This window comes from Salvelinus alpinus, chromosome 9 (genome assembly GCF_045679555.1).
Source record: "Salvelinus alpinus chromosome 9, SLU_Salpinus.1, whole genome shotgun sequence".
In the NCBI taxonomy this organism is placed as follows: Eukaryota; Metazoa; Chordata; class Actinopteri; order Salmoniformes; family Salmonidae; genus Salvelinus; species Salvelinus alpinus.
Window position 1 is genome coordinate 21,802,525 of NC_092094.1, and position 12,392 is coordinate 21,814,916.

At 45.9% G+C, this 12,392-nt stretch overlaps 1 protein-coding gene across 1 annotated transcript in view; it reads left to right on the plus strand.

The window, feature by feature from the left end:
- LOC139584493 (zinc finger protein 536-like) overlaps nucleotides 1-12,182 on the plus strand; it is a 37,099-nt gene extending 24,917 nt beyond the window's left edge. The window contains exon 3 of the mRNA XM_071416432.1: nucleotides 10,405-12,182. Within this exon, the coding sequence (XP_071272533.1) occupies nucleotides 10,405-11,633 (1,229 nt within the window). The 3' untranslated portion in view covers nucleotides 11,634-12,182. The remainder of the gene's footprint in view (nucleotides 1-10,404) is intronic.
- Nucleotides 12,183-12,392: the final 210 nt, after the last annotated feature.

Here is a 12,392-nt window from a genome sequence, read left to right on the forward strand (position 1 = left end):
GATGGTGGTTTAATAAAAAAAATAGATATCTTCCAAAATACAAAGAAAATCCACAAAGTGGTAAAAACAGCAAGGGAAAAACAAACCTCAAAAGACTAATACAAAATACAAAAGAACAAAACCAGAGAACCTCTGGAAAATCCAACAAGAGAAAAATATATGTTCACAACAAGGCTTGGGCTGGGGCTGGGTGCTAACATACAAACACTGAGCAAGGAACTGAGGAACACACAGGGATTAAATACTAACAAGGGAACGACATACAGGTGCAAACAATAATTAGAGCAAGGGAAAAACAAAAGGTACAAAAAAGGTGCAATGGGGACATCTAGTGACAAAAAACCAGAACAGTCCTGGCCAAAACCTGACAGAATCCCCCTCCTAGGAACGGCTCCTGACGTTCCTACCAGCCTTCTCAGGGTGGAGGGCCCTGAACTGACGAATGAGGTCAGGGTCCAGTATGTCCTTGGCAGGAACCCAGGAGCGCTCCTCGGGACCGTAGCCTTCCCAGTCCACCAGATACTGCCAGGACCGCTGCACCCGGCGGGAGTTCAGTATCCGGTGGACGGTATAAGCCGACTGGCCTCCGATGACACGGGGCGGAGGGGGAGGTCTGCCTGCCGGAATAAGGGGAGAAAAAACAACAGGTTTTAATAAAGAAATGTGAAATGTGGGATTGATTTTAAGGGATCTGGGTAAGTGCAGGCGAAAAGTAACGGGATTGACTCTCCTGGCAATCTTAAAGGGTCCGATGAATCTCTGGGACAGCTTGCGAGAGTCCACCCGTAGCGGTAAGTTTTTTGTTGAGAGCCATACTCTCTGGCCGGGGTACAGGGTAGGACCGGGACGGCGACGTCTGTTGGCTTGTCGTTGGTACTGCTGTGAGGAACGCAGAAGATTAAGACGGGCCTTCTTCCACGTAAGCCGACAGCGTCTGATGAACCTCGAGGCTGAAGGCACTCTGACTTCTGCCTCCTGGTCCGGGAACAATAGAGGAGCATAGCCAAACTGACACTCGTGCGGGGATATACCAGTGGAGGAGGAGCACAAGGTGTTGTGCGCGTACTCAGCCCAAACAATGAAGGATGACCATGTGGATGGGTTGTTGGAAACCATACATCTGAGGGTGGTTTCCAGCTCCTGATTCATCCTCTCAGTTTGGCCGTTGGACTCCGGATGGTACCCTGAAGATAAACTGGCCGTGGCCCCTATGAGTTGGCAGAAGGCCTTCCAAAACCTTGAGGCGAACTGGGGACCTCTGTCGGAAACCATATCTTGCGGGATGCCAAAGACTCGGAACACATGGTTAATCACCAACTCAGCTGTTTCCTTGGCAGAAGGTAATTTGGTCAAGGGAACAAACCTGGCCGCCTTAGAAAACCTGTCGATGATGACTAGGATCGTAGTATTACCATGGGACGGAGGAAGGCCAGTAATAAAGTCCAGCGAGATATGGGACCAGGGTCGGTGGGGAATAGATAAAGGGTGAAGGAGTCCTTGAGGGCGGAGGTGAGAAGATTTGCCCTGGCAGCACACGGAACAGGCCTTGACGAAAGTGGCAACGTCTTCTTTTATGGTGGGCCACCAGAACTTACGCTGGATGAACTCCAAGGTGCGACCTACGCCCGGGTGACAGGTGAGGCGAGAGGAGTGCCCCCACAGAAGGACTTGGGACCTTGCTGCCTTGGGAACAAACAACCGATTAGCAGGACCTCCTCCAGGGCCCGGTTCGATGGCTTGAGCTTGTTTCACGGTATCCTCCACTTGCCACGAGATCGGAGCCACGATCTTAGCGGCAGGAAGAACAGTCATGTCAGTATCTTCTCGAATGGCAGGAGAGTAGACTCGTGACAAGGCATCCGGTTTGAGATTCTTCGACCCGGGTCTATAGGTGAGAATAAACTGGAATCGGCTGAAGAAAAGAGACCATCGAGCTTGTCTGGAGTTCAACCGCTTCGCCTGCTGGATATACTCCAGATTTTTGTGGTCCGTAAGCACTTGAAACGGTTGAGAAGCCCCCTCGAGCCAGTGTCTCCATTCCTTCAATGCCATCTTAACCGCTAGGAGTTCACGATCCCCCACATCGTAATTCCTCTCGGCCGGGGTAAGCCGGTGAGAGAAGAAGGCGCAAGGATGAAGCCTCTTGTCTTCACCCCTCTGAGACAGGACAGCTCCAACACCAACCTCTGATGCGTCTACCTCCACCACAAAAGGTTCATCCGCCGTCGGTAGTGTCAGGATGGGAGCAGAGAGGATGCGCTGCTTGAGTCCTTGGAAGGCCGTCTCAGCTTCTCTTCCCCACAGAAACCTTGTGTTGCCACCCTTGGTTAAAGCTGAGAGAGGAGCTGCCACCAAGCTGAAGTTCTTGATGAACTTGCGGTAGAAGTTAGTGAAGCCCAGGAAACGCTGAACTTCCTTAACGGACTTGGGGGTGGGCCAATCTGCTACCGCCCCTACCTTCTTGGGGTCCATCTGGACTCGACCGGGTTCCACTACAAATCCCAGGAACTGTACTCGAGAGGAATGGAATTCACACTTTTCCGGCTTAACGTACAAATGGCTGTCTAGGAGGCGTTTGAGCACTTGTCTGACATGCTTAGTGTGTTCTTGAAGGGAGCTCGAAAAGATGAGGATGTCATCCAAGTAAACAAACACGAAAATGTTAAGCATATCCCTAAGCACATCGTTTATGAGCGCTTGGAACACAGCCGGGGCGTTGGTCAGGCCGAAGGGCATCACCAAGTATTCGTAGTGACCAGTAGGCGTGTTGAAAGCGGTCTTCCACTCGTCACCGGGTTTGATCCGCACAAGATGGTATGCGTTCCGCAGGTCAAGCTTAGTGAAGACCACTGCTTCCTGGAGCAGCTCAAAGGCTGTGGCCATAAGGGGTAGCGGGTAGCGGTTACGGACGGTTATGGCATTAAGTCCCCGGTAGTCGATGCAAGGACGTAATCCCCCGTCTTTTTTGGCCACAAAGAAAAACCCTGCTCCCGCCGGCGAGGTGGATGGACGGATGAGGCCTGCTGCCAGAGCGTCCTTGATGTAGGTATCCATAGCAGCTCGTTCGGGAGGAGATAGGGAAAAGATCCGACCCCTGGGGGGGCAGGTGCCCGGAAACAGGTCGATGGGGCAATCGTAAGGTCTATGGGGTGGTAGTTTGGTGGCCCTCTGTTTGCTAAATACCGGTTTGAGGTCATGGTAACACTCGGGAACTCGGGACAGGTCGATGGATTCTAGAGACTCGGGAGGGGAACTCGGGGAACTTGGGAAGATACAAGTGGCTTGGCACGTAGGACCCCACTGCTTGATAGTGCCCACAGACCAGTCGATGTGAGGGTTATGGCTGTGAAGCCAGGGGTATCCAAGGACGAGAGGGAACTCGGAACACGAGGTCAGATGAAAGTTCATCACTTCCTGGTGTTGGGAAACTGAAAGACGCAAGGGGGTAGTGACACGAGTGACAAGTCCAGATCCCAAAGGGCTTCCATCCAACGTAGTAACCCTTATGGGGTCACTTAGAGGTTCAGAGGGAACGCCATTCTCCTTCGCCCAGACACCATCCATGAAGTTACCTGCGGCTCCAGAGTCTACCAAGGCTTGAAGGGGAAGCTCGTGGTTGTCCCAGGAAAGGGTAACTGGAATGAGCAGGCGGGAGTTGGATGGATGAGAGGAGGTTATGTTTCCCGTTACCGTCCTCCCAGGCCTGCACGGGAGAGTGCGTTTTCCCTGGAGCCCGGGACACGTGGAGAGGAAATGGCCCGGTTTGGCGCAATATAGACAGCATCGCTCCCTCATCCGGCGGTCTCTCTCAGCCTGGGAGATGCGTCCAACCTGCATGGGTTCCGGTGGAGTCAGCGGGGATAAAGGTGGAGACTCGGAGCTGGGACCGATAGGAGCTAGGGTGAGAGATCTACGGTTGAGCTCTCTCTCTCTCAGACGCTGGTCTATGCGTGAAGCCAACTTGATCAGGGACTCGAGGTTGTCCGGTGGTTCCCGAGTGACCAGTTCATCTTGGATGGTGTCGGAAAGACCCTTCAAAAAGCACACTGTGAGCGCCTCGTCATTCCAGCCACTCGCTGCTGCCACCGTGCGGAACTGGATGGCATAGTCCGTCACGCTGCGCCGACCTTGGCGGAGAGTCAGGAGCTGTTTGGCTGAGTCAGGACCGCTGGTAGGACCTTGAAACACTCGCTTGAATTCTTCAGCAAAGGTAGAGTAGCTGGCACAGCAGGGACTTTGGGCATCCCACACAGCAGTAGCCCAGGCTAGGGCTTTTTCCGACAGCAGGGTGATGATATATGCTATCTTGGACCGGTCGGTGGGAAATGACGAGGGTTGCAGCTCGAAGGAGAGAGAACATTGGGTGAAAAAACCCTTACAACCACTCGGATCACCTGAGAACCGTTGGGGAGGCGGCAGACGAGGTTCAGCCAGGGGGTTAACTGCCACGGGCACTTGAATCTGATGAACTGGAGCAGAAGCGGTTGCAGGAGAAAGTTGATCAGAAATCTGCTTTATGGAAGTCATCATCTCCGACAGAAGTTGAGAATGTCCAGCCATTAAGGCCTCTTGCTGAACCAGAGCAGCTTCGTGACGTTGGACAGTCCCCTCGTGGTGGGACAGCATGGGAAAAAAGTCCTGGGTACTGGCTGCCTCTGGGTTCATTTTAATGGCTCAGTGTTTCTGTCAGGACCCGGTGCGAGAAACAGTCACTAAATCGTCAGAACCCAGAAGATGAGGCAGACACAGCAGTACTAGAGATGGTGGTTTAATAAAAAAATAGATATCTTCCAAAATACAAAGAAAATCCACAAAGTGGTAAAAACAGCAAGGGAAAAACAAACCTCAAAAGACTAATCCAAAATACAAAAGAACAAAACCAGAGAACCTCTGGAAAATCCAACAAGAGAAAAATATATGTTCACAACAAGGCTTGGGCTGGGGCTGGGTGCTAACATACAAACACTGAGCAAGGAACTGAGGAACACACAGGGATTAAATACTAACAAGGGAACGACATACAGGTGCAAACAATAATTAGAGCAAGGGAAAAACAAAAGGTACAAAAAAGGTGCAATGGGGACATCTAGTGACAAAAAAACAGAACAGTCCTGGCCAAAACCTGACAGAATACTTATGTAAATGTGATATTTCAGTTTATTTTTAATACATTTGCAAAACTTTCCAAACCTGTTTTTGCTTTGTCATTATAGGGTATTGCGTATAGATGAGAGGCATTTTTTAATAAAAAACAAAAACAATTTTAGAATAAGGCTGTAACCTAATAAAATGTGGAAAAAGTCAAGAGGTCTGAATAGTTTCTGAATGCACTGTACATACCTACCTACAGATTATGGAACATTTGCTCATTTAGTATTTCTCCAGTAGGTTTCCTGAAAGAGAGAGCCTCCATTTCTATGTCAAAGATAATAAAACAAACACTATAGTAAATACTACAGTCTGTATAAATACTATAGGGAAGTACAGTTCGCAAAAACACTACAGTAAATACTACAATCTGCAAAAACACTACATTAAATACTATAGTATATACTACAGTTTTCTTTTACTACTGTATAGTTAACTGTAAATAATACAGTATACTACAGTATTCACTGTAGTGCTTTGCGGACCTTTAGCTTAAAGCATACATTTTACTCTTTTCCTCCCTAGCTTAGAATTTTGTATCTTCCACAGACCTGGGTTAAAATACTATTTGAAATTCTTTAAAATACTTTAGCTGTTCTCGGTTGAGCTTTCTTGTTGCACTGGAACCAATAAAAAAAGTACAAACTCCCAACAGGCTCAGGAGCACTCTAGGCAGACTAAAGCAAACACTCAAAGTATTGGAAAGATTTCAAATAGTCTTTGAACCCAGGTTTGATCTTCTAGCAGGCTTGGTGAGAGTCAGCGTCTCTGACACGGTTTTGGAGGATTTGATCCACCGTGAAAAAGAGATAAATGGATCAGGTCTAATCTTGTTAAATGTTTTGTTGACATATTGTCTACTTATACTTGTATTTACATGTTTATACCATCCTTGCCAGCCCTTTACAAAACAGCTACAATCATTGGTACTTTTCAGCTTCTCCTGTTCCACAGTCCCCAGCCCATATACCCAGCCGATACTGCAGGGCTATGTTTGTAAAAGCTAGCTGAGAATGAATCGGATGAATTCTGGGCTGCCACATTCGGTATCAGAGTGTAATTTGAGTCGATATTAAGCATGGAAACTAATTCATTTTAAAGGTCAGGCGTTAGTGCTTCTTTATATGATGGATCCCAGCTCGCCTCTCCTCCTCTTGTTCCTGTGTAATGGAGGACTCACTCAGGGGCTTAAGCACTGCATTGTTTTGCTCTGACAATATATCCCAGAGACCTCTGCAGCTGCTCTCCACGACAGATTAATTAACACAATCACACGCTGCTGGCCCCAGCTCAACACACAGGTCTGCTGCGGGACAGATAGGTAAATCCTACACATATGGAGAATGTACAGGCACTAAGTGCATGTCTTGATGAGGGGTTTTAGGAATGGGATACGTTTACTGTGCCTGTATTACAGGGGCTGGAGTAGTTTTAACTCAGGAGATGGTGAGGAATTACCATTGTTGCCAGATGTTTCAGTTTGAGACACATTGATTACGCCTGAACAAGTGGCTGATTTTATTCCTAGCCAAACAGATGAAGTCATGAAGTTATTATATTGATGTTCCCAGTATGGATAGTGACTACAGTTCAGAGTTAGTGACTGCTCTGCTACATTTTAGTAAATTGGTAGATGCTTTTATCCAGAGCGACTTACATACATTTTCATACTTTCCCCCCCTTCTGTTTACTGGTCCCCCTTGGGAATCGAGCCCACAAACTGGGCGTTGCAAGCACCATACTCTACCAACTGAGCCACACGTGACCGATAGATACAGTGTCAACGTGTTAGATTATGGTCTGTTTACTCATATGGCTACTAGCTAGTGTTGAAAATGCTGCTCTTAAAATCTAATCAAGACAGATTAAAAAACTTCCTTTGACTGTAATTCTAATCTTAGATCATGAATAATGATGTGCTTGTTAGAGGCCCCTGACCTACACCAGAGTGTCCAGATTTAAATTGGGAACACAAACATGCCTGAAATCCTCTGACAGTTATTCATTAGTCCTATTCAAACTCTTAACCCCAAGGTCAATGAGCAGACACCATGTAATGATGTCATCCTCACTTAGTCTTTGTTTCCTTCTCCAGCCTTCACACTACTTCTACTGTACAGATGTTACACGTTACGAGTGCTTACAGAGAGACGAGGAAGGATCATGTTTAGGGGGATAGAAATCAGTGCAACTATTTAATCGTTCTAACTTATAGTTCCTACAACCCTTGGCATCTGATGATTCTTAAATGGATAGTTCAGCAAAAGCACATGTTTATAAAACATCTAAATATGTAATTTCGCTAAACAATCCCTTTAAGTTGTAGCATGGCTGTTTTTATGTCAATACACAAACTGGGCCTATATACGTAAGTAGATTTGAACACTGCTGATTTCTGATTTATAAACCGGATTACCTGTTGGCTTGACTTCCCCTTCTCATTTTTTGTCCCCTAATCCTCTTTTTAATTATTATTGCAGATATGAGGTATGAGGCTCAAACTAAGCTCAAAATGCTTGTTTTCCTAGCTGCTGATAAAAAGATTTACCCTGGGAGTTGTGAACACCTGCCTTGAAATATTGTTCCACGTCTCCTGAATGCCATTTGGCTTAATTGACTTGGAAACGTCCCAAATGCGTCATTGACGATGTGGTCTAATTAATATTAATAATATGCTATTATAAACATCAAAGAACATCTGGTGCCCCTATTTTCTCTCTCCCCAGCAGTCTTGGGTGTGAATATCCCTCTCAGGCGGTATCATCTTAAAGCAAACCGCCTAGGTTTAGTCATTTAGGTGCTTTAGTTTATACTGCACGCAGACTGTTACAATATAACGATTATGTGTGTGTGTGCATGTGTGTGTATATGCGCACATGTGTGTGTGTTTACATGGGTGGTGAACAGATTGAATAAAGAGTGTATTTCCATATGAAATGAATCACTTTCCCTACCAGCTGTATGCTTTGCCACAGCACAGTATTATATTAGACGTTTTCTTTTGCATTTCTAATCACAGGTTGGATAACTCATATGCATCACTTCATTATCTGATTGTCTGTGTTAGGTGAGAGAAGCAGGGCCCTGTAATGATACAGTAATTGGAGTTTGGTTGATAAATCTAAGCACTAAAATTACTCATAATGTGGGTCTCGTCAGTGTAAGTAAATCTAAAACTGATTAAGTTAGCATGAACCAGGCAATCAGAAAGATGGCACCCGTCCAAAGACAGAAGATGAGTCGGGTCTTGAGTCTTTTTGTTGTTTCGCTGCTCTGGGAGGTATTGGCGAGCAAATGTGTTTTTGAAAGAGACAGTGGCCAAAGATGAGGTCAGATATGTCAGTTCTTTTTATATTTCAGACCTGCCGGTAATTTCATGGTAATGTAAACCACTGATTAATTGAGATAGACAGTGTATCTATGCCTGCGTTTACAAAGGCAGCCCAATTCTGATATTTGTTACGCAAATTTGGTCTTTTGACTAATCACATATGATCTTTTCACATCAGCTCTTGTTCTGATTGGTCAAAATACCAATTAGTGAAAAAAAGATCAGAATTGGGCTGCCTGTGTAAACGCAGCCTAACTGTCTGAAATACTGCCATTAAGCAGGCGTTTTTTTGTGACTAAAGACAATGGATGTGGTGTTTCTGAGGAGGCTCCTTCCCACTCACTGTCCTGTTTGAACACATGCATACACACAAATTATTGTTGACTGTGTTGTTGAAGGTCATTAATATGTGATTTCTACCTCACTATGGCTGTGTTTAAAGGCAGCCCAATTCTGAATTTTTTTCCCCCGGTAATTGGTCTTTTGACCAATCAGATAATCTCTGAAGAAGGTCTGATGTGAAAAGATCTAATGTGATTGGTCAAAAGACCAAATTTGCATAAAAAATATCAGAATTGGGCTGCCTGTCTAAATGTAGCCTATTAGTGTGGTGTTTTATGATCTGCTCCATTCAATACATTTATTTTCCTCTCTCCTCTAGGTATATTAAGTAGTTTAAAATTCCAATATTTAAACAAAGGCTATTTTTCCATATAATTTATCTCATTAAATGACGGATGGTGTTGGTATTAAAGTTGGAGACAGCATAACAAACAACTTTAGATCATTAGATTGAGAGATTTACCTCAGGGAGAATTACCTCAGGGTCAGATCTGATCTGAAGGTGTTATGAAATTGATTTTTCAGCCGAGGGGAATGAATCACTGTTGTAAGTCAGATATTAATCCATTAAAGAAGAACAATAAGGCATCAATATGCACAAAATTAAATGAATGCCGCTGTAACTTTATCTCGCCATCCCAGACGCCACATCCCTAAAAGACCCAGTATAATGTATGCCCTGACCTTCAAATGCCAGGAGAGTGTTGGACAATAAACTGCCAATATTTGTGGCTTAATAGCGGCAGATGACTTTTACAGTAATTGGAATGGCACCGAAACAGCTGGGCTGCTTAAAGAAGGTGGAATGCAAAGGGTGTGTCTCAAATAGCACCCTATGCCCTATATAGAGCACTACTTTTGACCAGAGCCCTGGGTCAATATGGTGCCATTTGGGACACATTCAAGGGTCTCTCAGACAAGCACTAACTCAACATGGTGGCACTGTATGTAACCCTATAGGCAAGGCTGTTATAACACAGTTCAACCTAACATGACGCCTGGAGAGAAGTGTTCATGTATACGTTGTCGATATTAGGACAGTTAAACATCCAACTCCAAATTACTTTGACAGATGTTTCATGGACATGTGACTTTGGCCTAATATGGACACCGTACAGGTGAGAAATCAATCCAACTTGCTCACCAAGTTTATGGGGATAAGCCAATAATACACATTTATTTGCTGCTAACATCTTTGAGTATATTCCTTGCGTATGGTGCTCTACACTCCATGCTGTGTGATGATGTATCGCCTGTGCTGAAAGCTGATTACAAGCCTGATTTACTGCGGAGCACAACTTAAATCATTCAACTCAGCATTGTGTGGCTCTGCACACATTATTCATGTTTAGAAATGGTGGCCATATGTACACACACATTTCCCAAGTTCACAGAGATGATCCAATCGCTCAGGTTCTTTAGTTTGGTTCTCAGTATGCCAATGATTTAGTTGTACAAGTCAGACAATTGTTTCTGAAATATAACATATGTCTACAATTATCCAGAGAAACTTACATGTGAAATACTGGTATGGAGATGTCTGATTCACGCTGCGCTGTTGTTCTGTCTTGTGTCTCTAACAGGTAAGGAGAAGTCCTACAGCTGTCCCTCCAGTGACTACATCAGTGCCCAGTCAGCCTCTCTCAGTTACCATCTAGAGGGCTACCACCCCAACCAACACCCCCAGTGGAACCAGGACACCATGGACAACAGAGCCCCCTCGTCCCCACAGACCCCAAACCCCAAGGACCGGAGCCCTACTTCTGGCCTCTACAGTGGGATGGAAGGCACTGATGAGAACCGGAGAAACCCAGGTACACTGCAAATGGACAGGCCTCCCAACCTGCCCAACCCTTTCAACCTAAACCTACACCGGGCCTATGGAGGACCTCCAGCTATGGAGGATAACAGTGTGAACCCACAGGGTCTTCATCAATCCATACAGACCTTCATCAATGGCCTGACATCCAGCATTCTGAGAGGTGGTAGAAAGAGGAGAGCAAGGGGAGGGAGGGTCAGCCCTCCCGGGGGAGGACAGGGGAGCTCTGAGGGGGAGTATGGTGTTGGAGTCAGGGGGAGTGACTGGGACAGTGAGGGGGAGGCAGGTGCTGGTGGCTCTGCAGTCACACCCAGGACCAGGAAGTCCCAGTATGAGCCTCTGGATTTGTCGCTCAGGCCAGACTGGGTGCTGTCGTCACAGCCTGGTTCAGGGGGATTGACTGGGTTATTCCAGCAGCACAGCTCCCTCTCCTCAAATAGCAATGGGCTGCAGGCTGGACAACACACAGCCCGGTCTGACACTGGTAGTGACCTGGAGATGCCTATAGAGCAGGAGGACGCACACACTTATGACTCATCAGCTCACAATGGGGAGTGTACACTGGAGAGACCTGTGTTTAACAAAGAGGAGGAAGAAGAGGACCTCAACAAGTGGAGGATGATGAAGAGTAGCAGCAACGAAGCAGGGCTGAGTGAGGAGATGACAGAGATGATGGTTGGTGTTCCCCAGGGGCCCAGTGAGGCCCCTCAGTGTACCCAAGGGAAGCAGGGCCAGTGGGGCAGGTCGGTCATCCAGCCTCTCCTCTCTCCTCTGGAGCTGTTGAAGCCAGGGCAGACTCCTCACCACTACCTCCATCCCCACAGGAACCTCTCAGTCCTCTGGTCCTTCAGTGGCCAGAATCACACGTTCCTCAATGACAATGAAGAGAGCTTGAATGGTGGAGGGGGAGGGCCAATGAAGAGAGCAGATACTTCAAGTGAGTCTCCCTCTCTCTGCCCAATGAATGATGTCAACTGTACCTCTGGTTCCTAACTCTTTTCCACATTACATGAGAGTACAATGCCATCTAGTGGACAAGTAGTGATCCTGCCCCCTTATATCATCCTTTCCTATACTATCCTATCCTATATGTTTGGATATTTAGTACACTCTCTTTCACTAAAAAAACAGGCTTACCTCAGCAGAAAAGGAAATTGACGAACTCTAGTTAGTTTGAACACTTGTGATTGTGAAACTCAGAAGAACTAAAACAAGGGTACTGGAGTCACAGGTGTGTGGTACTGATTACATCCGCACTTAGAGGACGATGAAATTTCACTATCTGATAGGTAACAAATAACCCTGGCAATGGGACCCTTTTGATGGAGAAGCTTAAATCTTGTGTGATACGCCTGCAGAAAGCAAGATTTAATTACCTGTTCTTTCAGACACTTGGGATCCTTTGATATGATATACCTGTATTATGAGTGCAACTTGATACCCCGTCATTCTGATCCATCTGATGCAGAAACACTATGTGAAACACACAATATTCTCATATGAAAGACATTAAAGTGTCTGTCAACTCTGTTTGGGCACAACATGTGTTTTGCTCATTGATGGTTCCTGTTGGTAAAAGTATAGGCTACAGTATGTCAGAATAATGTTTTTCTTAGATATACTAGATGCATATTACAACTTCCTGAAGTGACGTATATTTCTGCACTCATCTCACCTCTTCAGGTCATGCATATCCAGGGTTTACATTTTTTCTTACTTATCTTTGGTCACTTGTACAATTATTTACAATAA